Here is a 21,845-nt window from a genome sequence, read left to right on the forward strand (position 1 = left end):
AAGAAAAACGCCACTTTAAATAAAAAAAGTAGGTTTCAAACCCATTTATTTATACAGCCTTATCATGAGTTTCATATTCCCCGAACCAAATCAATTTTTACTTTTTGTTTGCATGTATTTAATATGGGCGGAATAAAAATTTTCGGGTTTTTTTTTTCGGGCGAAATTCAGGATCAGGCGGATTATTTATTTTATGGTAGGAGAGCTTCTCAAACAATTTAGAAGCAATTTTTTCGATTTAAGTTCTTGAAAAGTAATGAATATCTAAATCCCGGGACTAATCCCGGGATTGTGATAACGACGTCCCGAAAATCCCGGGATCCTAAAAAACCAAAAAATTAACATCCCTAGTGACACTATAACGTCCAAGGTATATGTAAATGATTACTCTTTTGCTTGATCGCACCTACCTCTCAACTATATCTCTACGTATATAGCCAAAAAGCCCTTATTTTTACGCTTACGATAAAAAAATAAAATACTTAGAACCATAGTAAAAGAAAACTAAAATCACTTTGTATTGCCTAAATACCGGAAGAAGAACGTTCCATTGCCGTTTTTGATATACCTTTAAAGGAAACTCAGATATAGCTTGGAAATTTGAAATATTAAATCACGTTTTTCACTTTGCGCACACTCAAAGGAAAAAGTGACGACTTTAAGAGTATATTGCAAGAAAACGGTAAATTTTTGGGGAAATATTTGATTGCATAGTGATGTAGAATTTTATCAACTTTCATTTGGTACTATTTAAACCTTTCTTTGTATTTTGAAATTAATTTTTTGAATTAATACGCATCGACATCAATTACCCCACTTTGTGACGTCCCTGACGGTATCACCCAGAGACAAGTAGGTCCTAGGACCGGGCGAAAAGCCGGAGGGGTCGTCTGCGCAGCCCGGGAAGTGATTGCTCATAAGGACCTACTTCATCAGGTCTTAAGGATAAGCAGGACTTATCGTGAGAAGCGTATCTGTATAGAGAAGCCGACAGCATATTTTTATACTTTGCCCAGGCGGTTCGCTTCTTGATCCTGTATTATGTTAAAGGAGCGGGATCGAAAGTGAGCTTAAATCTAATGTAGAGGTGGTTAGAAAAAGAGTGTTCTTTGGACACCTGTCAGTGCCTTATACGATCGGACAAACCGCTCGACACAAGGGTGATGTTCAGCACTTGCCTTCTAACAGTGGTCACAAGGGTCGCACCCACAGTTACATACAGTAAAAAAGAAAACTATTGTGGAAAAACTAACAATAATTTTTAAATGGTTGAAGTGATACCTATTTCGGAGATCACCACATCTCAGCTGACTCAGCCAGTTGCCTACGCACTGTGCTAAGTTCGCCTTAATTCTTGTTGCTTTTTTCCACTTTTTCATTTGTTAAGCCAACTACAATCAAGCGCAGCTATTCCGCTGCAATTCAAACTTGATTGATTGTAGGTTTTCGTTAATAGTTCTATTTTTAGAATGTTTAACTTTTAGGTGTGCTCGTCCTTAAGTTATTGGTTTTTTTTTTTTTGTTATTTATGGCCTTATAACAATTATATTCAACAATTTTATTGAGCTTGAGGCCGTTTTTTTAATGAACTATTGTGGAAAAATTAACAATAATTTATAAATGGTACAAGTGATAGCTATTCCGGAGATCACCACATCTTCTCATCAGACTTCTTCAGCAGGATTCGAACCGACGGCCCCAGATGACTCAGCCAGTTGCCTACGCACTGTGCTAAGTTCTCCTTATAAACTGTTGTTGCTTTTTTCACTTTTTCATGTGAGCCAACTAGAATCAAGCACACTTGATCATGTGGTTGTTGGTTTCGTTGCTTTTCGTAAAGAATTCTATATTTAGAATGTTCAACTTTTAGGTGTGCTCGTCATTAAGTTATTTGTTTTTTTTTGTTACCTATGGCCCTATAACAATTATATTTAAGAACTTTATTGACCTTGAGGCCGTTTTTTTAAAGAAAAATGTTGTGGAAAAGTTAACAATAATTTATAATTGGTAGAAGTGATAGCTATTTAGGAGCTCACCACATCACATCAGACTTCTTCAGCGGGATTAGAACCGACGACCCCAGCTGACTCAGCCAGTTGCCTACGCACTGTGCTAAGTTCACCTTAATTCTTGTTGCTTTTTTCCACTTTTTCATTTGTTAAGCCAACTACATTCAAGCGCAGCTATTTCAGTGGTAATTAAACTTGATAATGTGGTTGGTGGTATTTTTAGAATGATTAACTTTTAGGTGTGCTTGTCCTTCAGTTATTTGTTTTTATTTATTTATTTATTTATTTATTTGCAGCTATAATCTAAAAAATATAAACATTTCCTTACAGACTATTTACAGTTAACAATTACAATGTAATTACTAATTAAACTAGTTCATTCAGTAACTGCTTAAACCTAGGTTTAGGTAATGAAAAATCAATGTCGGAAAAGTTTTGTTATTATTTGTATGTTTACGTCAATGTTGACAGTTACAATTTTGAAAAAGTAAACGGCTTCGTTTATTTGGGAACCGGCATTAACACCAATATTTTATAATGTCAGCCTTGAAATCCATCGGAAAATCACTCTTGCCAACAGAGTTAATAATTCTCATGCTCATGTGGTTGTTGATTTTGTTAATAATTCTATTTTTAGAATGTTTAACTTTTAGGCGTGCTCGTCCTTAAGTTATTTATTTTTATTTTTATTTATTTGTTTACGTCACTGTTGACAGTTACAAGTTTGAAAAAGTGGACGACTTCGTTTATTGGGGAACCAGCATTAACACCAATAATAATGTCAGCCTTAAAATCCAACGGAAATTAACTCTTACCAACAAGTGCTACTTTGGACTGAGTAGGCAATTTAGAATACCGCAGACGATTTAAAAATGAGCTGTATGAGCTTTGCAGCGATATAGACATAGTGCAGCAAATAAAATTCAGCGGCTCCGCTGGCCTGGCCACGTCGTTCGAATGGACCCCGGCGCTCCAGCTCTGAAAGTATTCAACTCGGAACACGCTGGTGGTAGCAGAGGAAGAGAGAGGCCCCCACTGCGATGGAAAGACCAGGTGGAATATGTGCTGACTGTGTGTTTGATGACTGGAGATACTTCGTCTTGTCCTCGTTTACCACCAGATCCATTCGCTTTGCTTCCTTATCCAACTTGGAAAAGGTAGAACAGACTTCGCGGCTTTTGTTACCGATGATGTCGATGTCATCAGCATAAGCCAGCAACTGCACGCTCTTGTAGTAAATTCTTCCTGAGCGGTTCAGTTCTGTAGCTCTTATTATCTTTTCCGACATCAGATTAAAGAAGGGACGTGAAAGGAAAACTCCGTTGTCTGAACTCCGTTTGGTGGCGAATAGCTCGGAGAGGTCTTTCCCAATGCCAAATTCAGACATAGCGGCGTATAGGCAACTCCTTTTAGTAAAAGCGGCTTTAAAGTCGGCATATAGGTGGTGAGTTTCGATCCTTTTCCCGCGGGTCTTTTCTAAGTTTAACGTATTGTGAATACCTGGTCTATGGTGGATTTGCCAGATCTGAAGTCACACTGATAAGGCTAAACCAGTTCATTAACGGTGGGCTTCAGTCTTTCACACAATACGCTCGATAAGACCTTGTCACCTATGCTTAGAAGGCTGATCCCGCGGTAGTTGGCGCGAATGGCGGGGTGGCCTTTCTTGTGGATTGGGCAGAGCACACTTAAATTCCAGTCATCAGGCATGCGTTAGTCTGACCATATTCTGCATAAGAGTTTATGCATGCACCTTATCAACTCCACGCCACCGTACTTGAATAGCTCTGCTGGCAGGTGGTCAGCTCCAGCAGCTTTGTTGTTTTTCAGCCGCATTATTGCTGTTCGTACCTCGTCATAGTTAGGCAGTGGAACATCGACTCCGTCATCATCGACTGCGGCCTCGCGTTCTTCTTCTCCAAAACTTACCGTGCTGCTACCATTTAGTAGGGCGGAAAAGTGTTCTCTCCATAATTTAAGTACGCTCTTGACATCGGTAACAAGATCGGCATCATTGTTCTTACAGTAGTACGCCCTGATCTTGAAATCTTCCGTAAGTCGCCTAATTCTCTGTTAAAATTTTCGGGCATTATTCCTGTCGGCCAGCATTTCAAGCTCTCCGCACTCACTTATCTCAGCCTCTCTCTTCTTGTTGCGAAAAATACGTCTTGCTTCCTTCTTCAGATCCCTATAGCGGTCCCACATAGCGCACATTGCGCCCGACCGCAGCGTGGCCCTGCAGGCGGCATATTTTTTCTCTGAGCTTCCTGACACTCCTCATCGTAGCAGTTGTTCTTTCGGGCTCGCTGAAATCCGACGATGTCGTTCCACTGCTCACATATATCGGTTTGTTGAAGAGTGCTCTCTGAGAGCAGGTGTGAGAGACGAGTAGCGAATGCTTTGGCTGTCTGTTGTGATTGCGACTTTTCGACGTTAAGCTTTCCTTGCATATTTGGGTGCACAAGATAGTGGTTCGAGTCGATGTTTGGCCCTTGCAGTACACGTACGTCTAAAACACTGGAAGCGTGCCTTCCGCCTATCACAACATGATCGATTTCGATCCGGAGATGCCACGTAGCTATATGGGGCGGTGCTAGGGGTGGTAAAAGTGGAAATATTGATCCGACTTTCAAAATGATATGGTTGGAAAGGAAATTCAAATACCTGTGGTCATAAGCAATAACCGCCTAAGTCAACTTAGGAAAGAATTGAGCTATATGTGCTATCATTTTCTGCAACTACTATTCCATGTGTATGTGAAACTCCCATCTAGTTACCTAGGCTATTTAAAAAGTTATAGATGAAAATATTTTGGTTACCCCATAAAGTTAACAGTGCAATTCAAATCTTTAAACCTTTTTTTCTCGAATTCAGGATTTTCGACTTAGGCGATTATTGCTTATGACCGCAGATATATAATGTACACATATTTCGAGAAAACTATGAAAGCGAAATTATAGCCATTTCTTAATAAAAATGTATGTTTTTCTTAAAAAATACGTTATTAACTATATTAAAAGATAGATTTCTCCAAATTTTCACAATTTTTTAAATATTGTTTTGTTCTGATATACGTATCTTATAATTGATTACGTATTTTTTTAAGAACATATATACATTTTGATTTGAAAAAGGACATAATTTCCTTTTTCTCGAAATATGTATATATTATTTATATATATATGTCAATTACCTTTCCAGCCATATCCACGTTTTGAAAATCGGTTCAATAATTTTCGAAAAATAAGCTTTTGGAAATATTGAAAATTCTTCTTTTACCACCCCCTTGCACCGCCCCTTTTAATTTACAGCAAACAAAACTCATCTCATCAAAATCAAGCATAAAGGGCGAGCCTCGCCCACTTTAATTTTTTTTTCTAGCTCATCGGGCCCTAATCCTTACTTTTCCAACCAAAGATATTTCTACTGAAATTTTTCTGAATATTTTCTTTTTGTGCCATAGAAATGATAAAAATTAGATAAAACTTCCAAACAAATCATTGTTTCTTTAATTGCGCGCCCTTTTATATTTCACTGTTCAATTTAGGTTGAAAAGTGTGCTCGAAAAAAGTCTAAGGGCCGGTTACTCAATGTCTGGTTAACACTAATCTCCGTTTAAACACCATTATCGACGTGTTCGGCTCCATGCATATAACATGGAGTCGGTAACGTCGATAACGATGTTTTACCGGAGATTAGTGTTAAGCAGACATTGAGTAACCGGCCCTAAATTGTTCCCATTCACTGCATTACCGACATTTTCCAGTGATTTGGGATTGTTCTCTATTTAGGTAGCAATTTAGACGTACTTGCACACACCCTAAATCATGTTGTTGTTGTTGTTGTAGCGGCTACAACAACCCCGCCCAGATCGGTGAGTCCCTCAGTCGTTGTCGTCAAGCTCCACTAACGGCAGCCCTAGCAAGCGTGCAGCCTCGACGGGGTCTGTCCACAGGGACAGGGGCGTTAGCGTGGTGGGGTTTAGAGGGCATGCGAAGAGATGCTGTGAGTCATGGGGCCACTCTCCGCATGCCGGCCATTCATTTCGAATATCTTTGCTTAATCTGCTCAGGTATGAGTTCAACCTGCTGCAGTAACCGGAGCTTAGTTGGGGTATTGTGGTCAGAGTATCCGGAGGCAGACGAAGTTCTGTCTCGTCCACGTCTGGTGGTTGTGTGCCCAGAACGGCATTCACAGGTCGGGAGTCTACATAACTCGAGACTGCCTCTCTGTGAATGCCGTTTAAGGCCGGTCGATAGGCTGTCGGGTCCTCTGGACTTCGTCCGTCAGTTCGTATAGATGCCTCCTGACGTGCCTGGGCGAAGGCTTTTCTGCAAGGAGTTGCCTGTTTGGATGGCCACATCTGTGGCTCCCAAACAGGAACTGCCTGCAGAGCATTAAGTTATGCTTCTTAACTGGGAGCATGTGGGCCTCCTCGTGCAGGTGGTGGTGCGGCGACATCAGGAGGCATCCTGTCGCTGTCCTAAGTGCCGTGTTCTGGCAAGTCTGCAGCTTCATCCACTGCGTCCTACTGGTCCCTGGTGACCACACTGGCGCAGCGTAGTTCAGAACCGGCCGGCCAATTGCCTTGTATGTTGCCAGCAACGTTTCTTTGTCTTTGCCCCAGGTGCTGCCGGCTAGCGACTTGAGAACCTTGTTGCGGCTTTGTACTTTGTTGACAATTGGGGTTGTATGCGCCGAGAAGGACAGCAGACTATCGAATGTTACTCCGAGTATCTTCGGGTTGTTCACTGTCGGAATTGGTGTATCATCGACGTGAATTCCCATTTGGAGTTTGACCTCCTTCGTCCAGGTGGTAAAAAGTGCGGCGAGATAACCGTTTACTTTCGCGCACAAGTCATCAATTCCATTCCCTGACGCCATGATCGAGCAATTTTCGGCATAAGGGACAATCGAGACTCCCTCTGGTGGTTGAGGGAGCTTCGAAATATAAAAGTTAAACAGTAATGGGGAAAGGACACCACCCTGTGGAACCCCCTGTTTTATTTTCCTCGGTTTACTCCTTTGCTCTCTAAAAGTTACCGACGAGTGACGACCACTCAGATAATTCGCCGACCACCGTTTGCGTCCTTGTGGGAGAGAGGAGGCCTCTATGTCTTCTAGTAGAGTCAAATTTTCCCAAGTGGACCACTCAAAAGTGAGTTTTGGAATTCCATGTTCGATTGTTAATGATAGTTTATGTGATGAAAATGAATGTCTCAAAGTAGTTTTGCGAAATATTAATTTTATCATATATGTAATACTCCTATATTGGCAGTAAGAGCTAGTACCGTCCGAAAACACTACAGTACAGATATATCAATAAACACGTACGAAAGAAAAGGAACACATACGTTTATAAATAAACATGTACACAACACATATACAAAAACGGCACTCAAGTACACAATACATTGACAAAAACNTGAGAAGTTAGCTTACTGCCAATATAGAAGTATTACATATATGAATTTTATTATTAGTTATAAGCAATTGAAATTTTCGAGCAATGTTTTTTATTTTGACAATATCTTTGTTAAAACTTGACGGAAATAAGTAATCTTACATTCTACACGTTCGTGAATGTTTAGCGCATGATAAAATAATTTTTAGAAGGTAGTTTCACTTCTTCTTCTTATCCGCCATGTTAGCTATCTGACAGAAAACGTGTTTCGTATTTTTTGTTGTACCAACTTTTTTAAAAAAAAAAATCCAGCTTTTGACGTTGGAAAAATAAAACAAAGAAAAGCCAAACATCCAATAGAGAAATTTTCGAATGTTTTGTAATAATTTTCTTCATAAAAAATTAACTGCTGCTTTCATGGATATTGCAACACACGGAATAGATGTAAGGACACAGCAATAAGAGCCACCGCACACCACAGACTTTATCGGCCGCCTATTTAAATGATAGGGCTCGCTTGAAATATGTACATGAAGATGTATGGAGGTGCGCACACTACACCAGCTTAATCGCTCTGACCAATAAGTTGTAGTGCAATGGAAAGACTAGCGAGCACATCTAAATTGGCGGCCGATAAGGTCCGTGGTGTGCGATGGATCTAATCCATTATAAACAAGAAATATTGCTGTTATATTTTCATTTTTATGATTTTTATTTATGTGATTAGCAGTGGCAAAAATGTATGTACAAAATACGTATATTTATATTAAAAATTAAGTGATCAGTTATGAAACATATAAATCTTTACATGTTCTGTTAAAAAATATCTAAAATAACAGTGGCCACATTGCGTGTTTGTCACAGACACGGTTTATGTCAAAAATTTTGAAGTGAAACTACCTTCTAAAAATTATTGTATGATGGATTAGCGCATCAAGGGCATCATAGACTTTATGAATTCAAATGTTTATTAAAAAAAAAAAAAAAAATTTACAAAAAACCAAAGGAAAATTTTTACATGTTCTCATATGTTTACGAAAAAATTAAAAAAAAGCATTGTTCAGATATTCTTTATAAACATTTTAACGAAAGAAAATTTTTGCTAAGTATAAATACTAAAATACGCCGAGCGTTTGTTTGTTGACATTCGAGCGCTCGAATTCGCTGCTCAGCGGTAGGTCGTGACATGTCTGTGCTCGCGTTGCCGCAGTTCAGATCATCGCATATTTACCGTCATTCTGAGTTCACTGTCGAGTGTGTGCAATCGCAATCGTATTCTAATTCGAAAACATGGTGCCTCCTCCAAAATTTTGTAACCCTTTCGGGAAAAAAGGGCATGCTAATTTTCGGGAAACACTAACGTTACTAAAAAGTAAATGTGATGCAAAATTAAGTGGTTTGATCGGACTGCATGTTTGCCGTAAATGTCGAACGGAGATATATATCAAAACAAATGAAATTGATTTCAATAAATTCAATCGAATTCAAATAACAAAGGAAATGCCGAAACGTGAAACGTATGAAGATTTCGAAGAATTTGATGATGTCGAAGAGAACGGGCATGAAAAAAGACGAAGATTATGTATGTGAAAGTGTAGATAATGTTGTGAAAAAAAGGAAAATAACAGAAAAAGTAGTGCAGATTCTCATTTCTCCCAACACATCAGGCTTGAACTTATCAGGAACAGAGAAAAACTTTCTCCAAACGTCGATTGAGCAAATTAATAAAAAGTCTAAATAGGATTATCTCAGTTTACCTCAAAACAAAAGGATGATTAATGATGTACAAAGTGCTCTAAAAAAGGCGTCTCCCCGCGCAGAAAAGCTTTTCCTCTTAACGACTTTACCTGCAGAATGGAGTATAAGGATGATTGCAAAAACATTCGGAGTTACTTGACGAATGGTGAGTTCTGCGAAAAAACTGTATTCCAAAGAAGGCTACGGTTCCCATCCCAGTGAAAAAAAGGCAGACCCATGAGCGCAGATGTGGTTGGACTCGTCAAAGACTTTTTTACGGATGATGTTAGTCGAGTAATGCTAGGGCCCAAACAATACAAATCCGTTAGTATTGATGTGAAACGTCAACAAATGACGGTTAGTCGCATGTGTTCAATGTGATATATATAATAATTTTTAATATTAGATCTTCTTTTGGTTATTTATTCTTGAATTTCCGTACATGAATGAATTTTAATAAACTTTTATAAATTTTTATAAAAAGTTCATCTAAAATAATTTTTTGCAGAAACGTTTATTGCTAGGAAATCTGAGTGAAATACATACTAGATTTCTGTCGAAATATCCAGAAATTCGAATTTCTGCTTCAGCATTCAAAAGTTTGAGGCCACCACAATGTATTGTAGCTGGCCCAAAAGGAACCCATAATAAAGCATTGTTCACTTAAAATCGGTATGCGTTCCAGCAATTCCTGTACGGCAATTGTTTGAATGATTAAAAAGTTGCAATGCAGATCGTTAGACAAAATAGATCTACCATTATGAGTTGAAATTTCATAGTACTGGCTTTTAATTTGACAGTTTTATTCGCGTTGAAAGTGGCTGCTCAAAAAATAACGTTGAATGAATTCGTTGCAAATCCGACACTCTCGAGATCAAAAATTAAATTAAAATTAAATATACCAAAAACTTCAAATTTTCCTCAAAAAATCAATGAATGGCTTCCTTCTGCTTAAACTAACGGAGTAAGGTAATTATAAAAAAAAAATCATTTCGCACCAGCTTAAGGATAAGGCTCTTTACCTCAATTATAAAAAAAACGGCTTATCAGAAGAAGATCGCGCGAGAGAAATGGAAAACGATTATCCACAGTTCAGCGAATGGAAGCTATGGCAAGACTTAAACCTTATCGAGTTATAATATATATAATTCTGTTAGATGAAATTAATTTTAAAACAAAAACCTCACCAGTTTACTTTACCCCAATGTTCACACCAAATGTGGTATTTTTTTAGTGATGACTAAAAAACATGTTTAAAACTTGACTTCGGTCAACTCCCACGTTAAAAGTTTTAAGCCAAAAAGAAACAGGGTGATATCCTCTTAAAACTAAATTTAGAAAAGTTGACACAGTTGTCAAAGGGATATGAAATGACGAGAGAATCGAAACAGTCTCATTAACACGCGATCAGACTCCACAATAGGTGATATGATCCCAGAAATATGCTGGAAGGAGCACTTGCACAAAGTGTTAAGCCATTGTATCATTTACTTTAGACCTTCAGTAAAGTTTTGGTTGGTTTTAATCAAAACAAATTATTCACAGGTAACTTTAAATCGGTTTGAAGCCAAAGATATGAATAAAGTTCTGGAACCATCAATTTACGAATATGTCCTATTTACGTCAAGTCTGAAAATACACGGTATTTATTCAAAACAAAATTAGTAGAGATGCGCGAACTATGAAAAAACATAAACTAAAGATAGTTTAGTGGAACAAGTTGACTACTCAAGTCTCTAGAACGGGTGTTCAGAAAAATGTTATCATTATCAAAGAAATTGTCTGTTATTTGTTTATCCAAGCAAAATATGAAACTTTCGCTAATATCTATCTATAGCGGAATGTTTTCTCTTTATTTAAACATATTAAATATTTTTTTCTGAAAACCTGTTAAAAAGATATAACCCATTTTATGCGTTCCGATTTTGAGTGAACAATGCTTTATTTGCGTATGTAAAATTCATGAAAACATGAAACAAAATTTTTTTGGATTTGAACTGGAATAAACACGAAAAAATTCAAACTTCAAAAAAAGTTGTCGAGAATATATAACCGAGATCGTTTGCCAAAATGCTACTGCTAATTGCCTTCTTGGGGATTGTAAAAAATGCCCTGGCACAAAATCTAGCTCAAGAATTGACATCTATTTTGAAAGATTTAAACATCAAAGGCATTGAATTTTCTCAATGGCTCACTACGGATCGGTATATATACAATTTTTGATCCTTTTTTTCCAAAGATATATAAGTAAGAGATATAAGTATTTATTTTGCAGATGCCAGATTGTAACTGTTTCCGAAAAAACTGCTGTTTTTTGCGTAATCTTTTTAAGGATCTTGTTGTGGTCGCAAAACATTATTTCCTGGCAAAATCTCAGGCTTGATACCTCGAGGAACTCAAAAAATCAATTGCAGTTGGGGAATTCATCGTTACACTTGATTTCTCGGAGAATTACTCATTCCAGGTCCAAAATGCTATACGGTCACAATATTGGTCCAAAGATCAAGCAACTCTCCATGTTTACGTTGTGTACTTCAAAGAAAATGGTGATTTGCAACATGCTAATTTTATCGTCTTTTCCGAAAAATCAAATCACGACGCTACTGCAGTTCATTTATATAACACTAAGTTCATCGCATTTTTGAAAGAAAAATTCGGCCGACTTGATGTTAAGAAAATTTATAATTTTTCCGATGGCGCCGGGTCCCAGTATAAAAAGAAATACAATTTTATCAATTTGTGTTATCATCAAAGCGATTTTGGTATGCCGGCAGAGTGGCACTTTTTCGCAAAGGGGCGTGCGATGGTGTAGGCGGGACCGTGAGAAGGTGCGCATATCGTGCTAGTTTACAGAAAAAAAAAAACACTGAAAGAATTACAACGACTAGAGAACTCTTTGATTGGGCACGAGAATATTTTAAGAAAATCAACTTCGATTTTTGCATGGAAGCCGAGTATGAGACACACTAAAAGAAATTGGAACCACGTTTTGCTGAAACAAAAACGATAAAGCAAACACGGCAGCATCATTGCTATCAGCCTGTAAATAAAAATATTGAGTGTAAATTTTCTCACGTTGCACAAAAAGTGATATTCAGCAAATCAAAGTGTAAAACTGTTTTCAAATATCCAGATTTTGAGAAGAGTCTCGAAATTAAGCCGACTCGCTGAGCGGCACCCCCACGAATACGAGCGCTCGAATGTCAACAAACAAACGCTCGGCGTATTTTCGCATTTATACTTAGCAAAAATTTTCTTTCGTTAAAATGTTTATAATGAATATCTGAACAATGCTCTTTTTTAATTTTTTTCGTAAACATATGAGAACATGTAAAAATTTGGTTTTTTGTAAATTTTTTATTTTTTTTTGATAAATAAACATTTGAATTCATAAAGTCTATGATGCACTTGATGCGCTAAACTTTCACGAACGTGTAGAATGTAAGATTACTTATTTCCGTCAAGTATTAACAAAGATATTGTCAAAATAAAAAACAATGCTCGAAAATTTCAATTGCTTATAACTAATAATAAAATTTATATTACGCAAAACTACTTTGATACATTCATTTTCATCACATAAACTATCATTAACAATCGAAAGGTACATGGAATTCCAAAGCTCACTTTGGAGGGGCCCACTTGGGAAAATTTGACTCAGTAGCGTTGAATGGCTGACAATGTCGAACCCCTTAGACAGGTCCAGCGCTACTAGAATGGTTCTCTCACAGGGGCGCTTTCGGTTTAGGCCACGAGTTATCTGGGTATTTATGGCGTTAAGTGCTGTTGTTGTACTGTGCAGTTTACCGAAGCCATGCTGATGCTTCGCTGGGGTCAGGTGGTTTGTAAAATACGGAAGTAGCAAGGTCTCTAGTGTCTTCGCTACCGGGGAAAGGAGGGTTATCGGACGATAAGACTCTCCTTTGTTGGCTGGTTTCCCCGGTTTGAGCAGTGGGACCACTCTCCCCATCTTCCAGATGTCTGGGATCATGAGAGTGGCCATTGACAAGTTGAGGACCTCCGTTAGGTACGCTACTCCCGTAGGGGCCAAATTTTTCAGCGTCAGCATGCATTTCCGTCTGGTCCAATGGCTTTGGAGGCTTTCGCCTTCCCGATGGCTACCCTTACCTCACCGCTGGTGAAAACAAGAGGCGCACTTGGTTTTGGCAGTTTGTGCAGCCTTCTGGTCACTTGACGTTTGGCTTTATTCACCGGAGGATGCAGGATGAACTTCCGGGTAAAATAGCTCGGGCATCGCTCTGGGTCCGATGAAGCGTGTTCACCAAAGTCTATTTCAACTCTGTCGTCACGCTTCGTCGGGTTGGACAATGTCCTCACGGTTGACCAAAGCTTAATCACACCAGAGGCGAAGTTGCAGGTCTTTAGATGCTCTTCCCATTTCTTCCGCTTATGTACGCTTACAAGTTGCCGAATCGCCGAGTTGAGATCCCTAATGCGGAGATTTCCGGTATCGGCCTGACGAAGGTTGTCGCGCTCATCGCCTAGGACAGCCGCTTCTGCAGGAAAATACGGACGAGGGTCCGATATGCATCCCGCTGGGATGGAGCGGGCTGCAGCAGCAGTGACAACCCTGCGGAACTTACGTTCACTTACGTGAACGTCCGTTGGTATGGGTAGCGCAGTGAAGGCCCTTTCAGTAACATCCGCGAAGCCTTTCCAATCAGCTTTAGAAAAGTTGACATAGGTCCGGTGATCCGCGGAAGCAAAGTCGGCTGGTTTATCAGTCGAGATGATTATGGGCAGATGGTCTGATGCTAAAGTCAGCATAGGTCGCCATGATACGCTGTTTATCAGACCAGCGCTGACTATTGTTAGGTCTGGTGAGCTGCAGCAGCTGCCCATAATCCTGGTGGGTGCGTCGTCGTTCATTGTGCAGAATGTCGCATCGTCTATCTGCTGAGCCAATTGTGTTCCCCTACGATCGTTTGACAGGCTTGAATGGAGAAGATCGTGGTGCGCATCGAAGTCACCAACTACCTTACGGTTTTCACCTCTGAAGAGCGCACCTATTTCAGGGCGATATCCTGCCGGGTAGCTGGTGGCAGGGGGTATGTATATATTAAATATTTCGAGCTCGACATCGCCTGTCCGGATAGCAATTCCCTGAAATTCAAGGATGGTATCACTGCGGTCGATGTCTGCTTCGATAAGACGATACTGCACGGTGTGGTGCGTGATGAACGCTAGGCCTGCACCATTATCTCGCTCGCGATCTCGATGGTGCATGTTGTATCCGGCGCAAGTCAACAGTGTTGAATTGCCGTGCAGCTTCGTCTCTTGGACCGCAGCTATTAATATTCCGTGCCGACCCATGAAGACCGTTATCTCCTCGATCTTGTTCTGAAGTCTGTTACAGTTGAATTGTAAAATCTTCGTGTACCTAGGGAGACTTATTGGAATGTGGGGTTTTAGTGATGTGTGTCGCCGTACCGCCACATGCTGTGCTTGCAGCCGCTGTTGTGGGGTTAGTGGTCGGCGTCGCAGCTGGGGGTTGCGACCGAGCAGCACAGCATGGGCCCTCATAGTCCCTCGGCCAATCTCGCGTGGTGCGCAGTCTTGAGCATGCCCTAAAGTTACACCAGCCAAGGCAGGTGTTGCACTTGACTGCTGTCACATTACGGAATATCCTGGACTGGCAAACCGTGCAGATTGTCGGAGGAACTAGGAGTTGTTGGCGGTGGCGTGTAGGTGGTGGTGCAGTGGCATCTGTGGTGTGGTCTGTTGTGTCTGTGGTATTGTCTACTGTATTGTGTTGTGGTGCGGTTGTGTTTGTGTTGCGTTGCTCAGGCGGACTCTGTTGTGCCGTGGCCACGATTGGTGCAGCAAGGGCCACGTACGCAGTGGTCCATTGCCTGTGAGACGTGAGGCCTGAACAAACTCGGAGGTGGCTCCTCCCATTGAATGTATTGCATCTGACGGAGGTGGAGTTGTGGTGTAATCGTATCTGGCACACGCAGAAAGTATATGTTTCTGGCCCAGGGTTTGACTCAGTGCCAGCCCTGAGCAGAAGTACGCGAAGAAGAAGTAGCCCTATGGACGTACAACTTTTGAGGGATTTCGTCGACCTAAGCGGGGTTAGATCGCCGAAACAACAGCTCTTGGTCGGGTAAAACCCGAGTCATTCCGGTACGTAGAACCGGCAGTCGTGCCGCCTAAATATCATAAGGAAATTCAAATAATAAATAGTTATTAGAATTTTTGTGAAGACTCTGGTGAGGGTAGCAATGGGAGGCAGAACGCCATTAACTTGTAAAAATCACCGACCAAAAGTATGATAACAGCCTAAATCATATTTTTGGTCGGTGATTTTTACAAGTTAATGGCGTTCTGCCTCCCATTGCTATCCTCACCAGAGTCTAAATTCACAAAAATTCTAATAACTATTTATTTTTTGAATTTCCTTATTTTTAGCTCTTGTGGAGATCTTACGCCAACAAACCCAAATGTATTCATAGAACAAAAGTTACATAATAATTTTATACAATCGACCTTTTTTTTATTTTTAGAGCTCTGCTGATTCTAACTATTCGCAACCCTCATCCGATCTGTCGCTTGACGATGAAAAGGAAACGCTTCGGCGAGAAAAGGAGCGGCACGCTTTAAATCAGTTGGAAAAAGCGAGGGTTCGTTGTGCTTAGAGTACTTTTACTTTTATTACATGTTTGAAAAATGCAGGGAAAACCCGTAGCTTTTGCAGTCCGGACAAATGTTGCTTATGATGCTACTCTTGATGATGATTCACCTGTCCAGGGTAGCGCAGTGTCTTTTGATATAAGAGAGTATCTTCATATCAAAGAAAAATACGACAATAATTGGTGGATTGGTAGACTGGTTAAAGAAGGTTGCGATGTTGGGTTCATACCGAGTCCAGTTAAGTTAGAACACATTCGCTTACAGGTAAGTTAGTATATCTCAAATAGATCGGGAACTAAGAACTTTATTTAAAAACAAGAATCAGACGAGACCGTCCAGACTATACGGTACTAAGGGTTCCTCTACAAGCAACTTAGGCTCAAACCAGGCGGAACCAACACGTGGTAGTACTCCACCTACACCTGGTAAGTGGAACTTGTGTGAAGACCTCAAATCATAGGCTTTTAAGGCCTCCATAAATTATAGAATTTTTAAATTATTATTTACATACATAAGTATACGAATTTGAATTGTAGTAAATTTGTATAATATTACATGCATACATACATACATATATGAATTTTGATTTGACGAAAAAAGAAATGTGAAGACCCCAAATAATAGGGATCTCCACAAATTATGGAATATTGTAATTATTATTTACATACCTACATACGTATATGAATTTTAATTGCAGTCAATTTTTATCAAATAAAATACCTCTTTGAGGCAAAATTTTCGAGTGATGAAAGCTGAACTAGAAACACAAAATTTATGATATCAATTTCGTGACGAAAATTATACGCATTTTTTTAACTGCCCTGGAAATTTTACCTCAAAGAGATATTTTATTTGATATCAATTATTTTGGGATACCGAATTTAAAATCAACGAAAATCCAAACAAAAATCTAATTTCTTTTCTCAAAGAAATTGCTAAAAACGCTATCTAAATCTAATTGATTTATTCAAATATTTAACATTGCATTCAATTCCATTGAAACATACTATAATTTTTCGAATACGGAATAAAGCGACGAAGAATGATCATATACTTCGTATCAAAAAAAAATATTAAAAATTAAAGAAAAAAGATCAATTGTGAAAATTAATAAAGACGTAGCAACTTGGTACCAACATCAGATACAATAAGCAACTGTATTCGTCTCATTCTCTGCGTTGCACACATGTGTTCTTCTAAGAAGTTTCACTTCTATCACGACTACGGTGCTTCACTCGCCTTTTTTACTCATGTGTTTTTGCTCAGCGGCAATTCTATCTATCTATATACTTATTTCTAAAAGGTATTTTTCTGTTACCAAATGACATCTCCTTTAATATTTTATCAAATTTTATGAATGGTATCTCATTTTGAAGGAGAGAAACTCACGTACATGCGAAATATAGTCACGTTGTTCAAATTTAATTATTTATTTAAAAAATGGGGTTTCAAAAAGCTGAAAGCACTGTATCCGGTCAATAAAGCGCCATATCTTCCATAATACTTCATCAAAAACACCATTTTGAAGGAAAGCTGCACTGCTTGAGGTAAAAATAAAAACTGTTTGATAGGGTTGCCACCCGCTAAAATTTTTGGGATTTAATATATACTGACTAAAATATTACAACGGATTAAGGGAATGAAAGTTAAATACCTAAACTAATTAAATTAAATGTACTCTTAACCAGAAGTAATAATTTTGAAGAGGGTTGCCAACTATTTAAAAATTGATATCTATATATATAAAACTAAACGTATGACCCCATGACTCGAGAACGGATTGTCCGATTTAAGTCGACTTTTTTTAGTTGTGTGTGACTTTGCCCAAGGAAGGAGATATATGAAAGCAATATCAAACTCATGGAGAGAAGTGGGGCTATTTGAAAATGAGGCATTGTGTGTGTTTGAGGGGGTCTCTGGATAGTTTCAGTTCACAATTTGACACTCCAGGTGGAGCTGGAATCGAGTTATTACTAAAAATGGTATGCATCATCCTATTCGGCTTATATTCGAAACATGTCGCACGTTTAATAATATAGAGATGTAGCTCAAAATTAAGTTTTTCGCGATTTCATCATACAATTAATAAGCTTGATAAGTAGAACATGTTCAGCCCAACAGATATCTAAACTTCCCAAACATCGAAAAGATATGGGTATTTTCAACTGTCTTTTTGTATACCAACTGTATGAATTGATCAAACTTTGATTGCATTTACCCACAAAATTGAAATTTTGAGATACTTCTGGTATCGTAAATATTGTCGTGAAAAAATATACCCGCCAAGTGACTAATGAGTCGAGTTATTACTAAAAACTCGTATTTATGATGCGATTTTCTCATGTTCGGGATAATGGTAAGGACAATACATTTACAAAAAGGAGCCACCAGGTGGGGCTGGAGTCGAGTTATTACCAGGGCTGCAAACTACTCCTAAAACGGGGCGGTTCGGTTCAGTGGTTTGAACAACTTCGAAAAAGCTTATACCGGTTCAAGAACCGCTTCGTGAGTATTCCTGAACCGCGGTTTCAGTTCGGTTCAAATTGTTAAATTGTTTTAATGCCAAAGGATACAAATATTACAAAAATATGATAAATCTCCATATAAAAAATAAAATGCCTTTTTGTTGAGATCAAATTCAAATATACACATGTATAACGATGTATAAAATAGGGACGCGACGTTTTTAAAATTACTGCATTTTTCTTATTTAATGGTTATTGTTTTAAGTATAGTTCATCTTCTAATCTCTGGCCTAGTTGGCATTTTTCTTCGTTGATAACTAAATCTCTCTCACGATAACGTCTAAAGAGTTGTTCCAGGTGCTCGACCTGCTCTGCCTCTGACGCGGATGCTATGAGTACGTCGTCAAGATATGGGAAAACAGACGGTAGTCCCTTGACGGATTCGTCGATAAATCGTTAAAACGTTTGAGCGGCGTTCCTTAGGCCAAACGTCATATACTTAAACTCAAAAAGCCCGACAGGTGTTAGTATATCAGTCTTTGGGACATCAGTTGCATACACCGGAATCTGATGGTACGCTTTCCTATAATTGACTACATAAAAAATTGTTTTACCATATAGGTCGATTCAAAAGTCCTGAATGTGACGCACGGGATAACGGTCTGGAATTGTCTTTGCATTTAATCGTCGGTAATCGCCGCATGTGCGCCAGGAGCCGTTAGATTTCTGCACCATGTGCAACGGACTACACCATTGGCTCTTCGAGTGCTGACAAATTTCGCGCTTCAACAAATACTCGAACTCTTTCTTAGCGATTTTCATCTTTTCAGGGGAAAGACGACGTACATTCTGAACTACAGGCAGAAACTTATTAACATGTCGTCAGTATTTTCCCATTCTTAGCGACGGATTTGGGAAACAGGGGTCCGTAGTTATAGTCAAAATAAAGACTACTCTAAAGTTAGTTGCAGCTTTTTGACATAATTTTCGGTGGGATGGCTTCAAATGCATTATCAGTTATTGTCTAACTTCGTTAGTATTGCTACCTATTGTCGGCATTTCGATTATGTTGCCGGCTTTCATCGCCAAGTCCTTTTTGTCGGGGTGGGGGTCGCTAAAATTTTTTTGTGCATGGATTGGTAAACGTCACAGCCATAAAGATTTTAAAATTTCTTTGTCCAAGCGATGGTTGGCAAGATCCCTCATTTCTTTGAATAAGGTTGTCGGTTTTTTGTCGCCCAACTCTCAACCTCCGAACAAACTTTTCAGTCGCTTTTCGTTTGACTCACCAAATTCGCTACTCAGCCTCTACTCCAAGGCTTCTTATTTGCATGTAGCAGGTGGCGAAGAAATTATGTCACTGGCGTTTGCCAGTACTGCCGAGTCTATTTCGACCACAACCGTATAAAATTTAGTCTCATCTGTGGAGATTCCCACGCCAAAACGGTCGTGCCTTCACGGTGAGCAGTGCCACTCGAAAAGGGGTAACTGCGTCCTCAAATCGGTTTTCCGTTTATTTAATAAAAGTATAATCAAAGTATTACATTTCAAGAATTCAATCGATCGCGTCGGTATTTTGTATCTATATCGATATGAAGTTGGTTTCGGTTCGAGGCTAAAAAGTATTAATGTTGCCACCTATAATATATTCGTCCATCAGTGTTAGGTCAGATCTCTACATATGTAACTTTAACGAAATTGAGAACTGAGAATAGTAAAAAAAAAACAACAAAATCAAACGAGAACTAAGTTGAATTCCAATTATATCCAACTGCCAAGGGATCAGTTTTTTTGTTACTGGTGTACTCGCACATAAATAAAGGTACATATATATATATTATATATTATATATTATATATTATATATTATATATTATATATTATATATTATATATTATATTTTATATATTATATATTATATATTATATATTTATGTACCTTTATTTATGTGCGAGTACACCAGTAACAAAAAAACTGATCCCTTGGCAGTTGGATATAATTACATATGTGCGTAGGTATGTACACATGTATGTATATACAACTAAATCTATTAGGTAAATATGAGGTCAATACAGTTCCAAGATGAGCTCAGTTGCATAAATTTGTACATATGTAGAAATATATATATTAGGCTGGGTCGATTTTGTATGGGGGAAAATAAAATGCATTTGACCGTATTGTAATAGTAATTATATGATGTCTTATATCTAAGCCAATTGTTATTGGTCACGAAAGATTAATTTAAAACTTATCTTTCGCCCGCGCAATTCAATCAAAGTGTATGAATTTTGAAAAGGAAACTTTGGCTTGTAATATCTATGGAATGCGTCAATTGTTATAAACAGGACGATATATCAAATTAAGGGTTATTAAATTTAGTACCTCACGTTCATTTATCATTTTTCAATATCTCTACAAGTTTTTAAGATATTAAGATGAAACTTACAAAAACTATAATTTTCCCTTATGAATTTTCAATTCTTCATTACTTCAGCCACCAAGTGAAAAATGCAAAAAAGAGAGACGCGATTTATTTCAAACGTTTTAATGTCTTCGGATGTTTATTTAATATTAAGAGGGCCATGAGTGTGGTCACGCCGATTCGGTCAGTTTTCAAGATCGTGGTGAATGAAGTCAGACATGTATTGTCAAAGATTAGGAATCGTGTGATAAGTTAATAGTAGTCTCAAGCATATAAGTATTTACAAACATTAACATAATACAATTAGGGTGAGAAACGCTCATTTTAAGTCTATTTATACTGTCTTGAAAATTGGTGTGGAATGGTTTCATTAGTCACCGAAGAAGCACATTTTTCGCGGTTTCTAAATTTGCCGTTATATGAAAGTAGGCGACCAGCAATAAGTGTTTAGATATCCATAAATATTTAAGGTAATTCTATTATGTGAAAAAGTTACTGTAGGTAAATGCAATAGTCTTTAACATATCTTGGGAAATCCTTTTGAGCACTCTCCAATTGGACGATATTGCTTCGCATTCAGCTTCAACGAAAAAAGTCTCTCCCTGGCACACTTTTCTGTAATCCGGTTCTTTCATTTAAAAGTTATTTATACAAGTGAAGAGAAATTTAGTTAGAAAAAACTGGAGATCCACTTAAGTCTTTCGATATAACTTTGGTAAATGTTACTCGATCGGTACGTAGTAATTCACAGATTGAATGCGAGACTTACTGTCACTGATTTATGATAATAATATGATGAAAATCGTTCAGCTTATAAACAGATTATTTTAAAATAAAAAAAAAATTTGAACAACTTTTTTTTAATTTTTTCTATATTTGCAATTTTTACATAGTATGCATAAACATAAGTAAACTAATTAGTGTTTTTAGAAGTTGTGCCTGTTCAGTGTTTCCATACACAATTGCATAAACCAAATTTTTCTACGATGATGGAAAATAATGGCTTTTTTATTAGAGCTACCGAAACTGTTCCTATATTTGCAAAAATTCGTAAACTATAGCTAATATTAAACAAAGATTAGAATATTTGGAACCAGCGACCTAAATGCACGCCAGCAGTATTAATACTGTTCTTTACATCTTTTGACTATAGGC

At 38.3% G+C, this 21,845-nt stretch overlaps 1 protein-coding gene across 2 annotated transcripts in view; it reads left to right on the forward strand.

Moving 5' to 3' along the window:
- The window catches only part of Ca-beta (Calcium channel protein beta subunit), a 326,360-nt gene that overhangs the window by 44,156 nt on the left and 260,359 nt on the right, over positions 1-21,845 (forward strand). For both annotated transcript variants that reach the window (XM_017609750.1, XM_017609751.1), the window contains exons 2-4: positions 15,678-15,794; positions 15,847-16,068; positions 16,124-16,229. In XM_017609750.1, the coding sequence (XP_017465239.1) occupies positions 15,678-15,794; positions 15,847-16,068; positions 16,124-16,229 (445 nt within the window). The remainder of the gene's footprint in view (positions 1-15,677; positions 15,795-15,846; positions 16,069-16,123; positions 16,230-21,845) is intronic.

This window comes from Rhagoletis zephyria, unplaced genomic scaffold (assembly GCF_001687245.7).
Source record: "Rhagoletis zephyria isolate East Lansing unplaced genomic scaffold, Rhagoletis_zephyria_1.1 Rzeph_scaffold_00252, whole genome shotgun sequence".
Classification (NCBI taxonomy): domain Eukaryota; kingdom Metazoa; phylum Arthropoda; class Insecta; order Diptera; family Tephritidae; genus Rhagoletis; species Rhagoletis zephyria.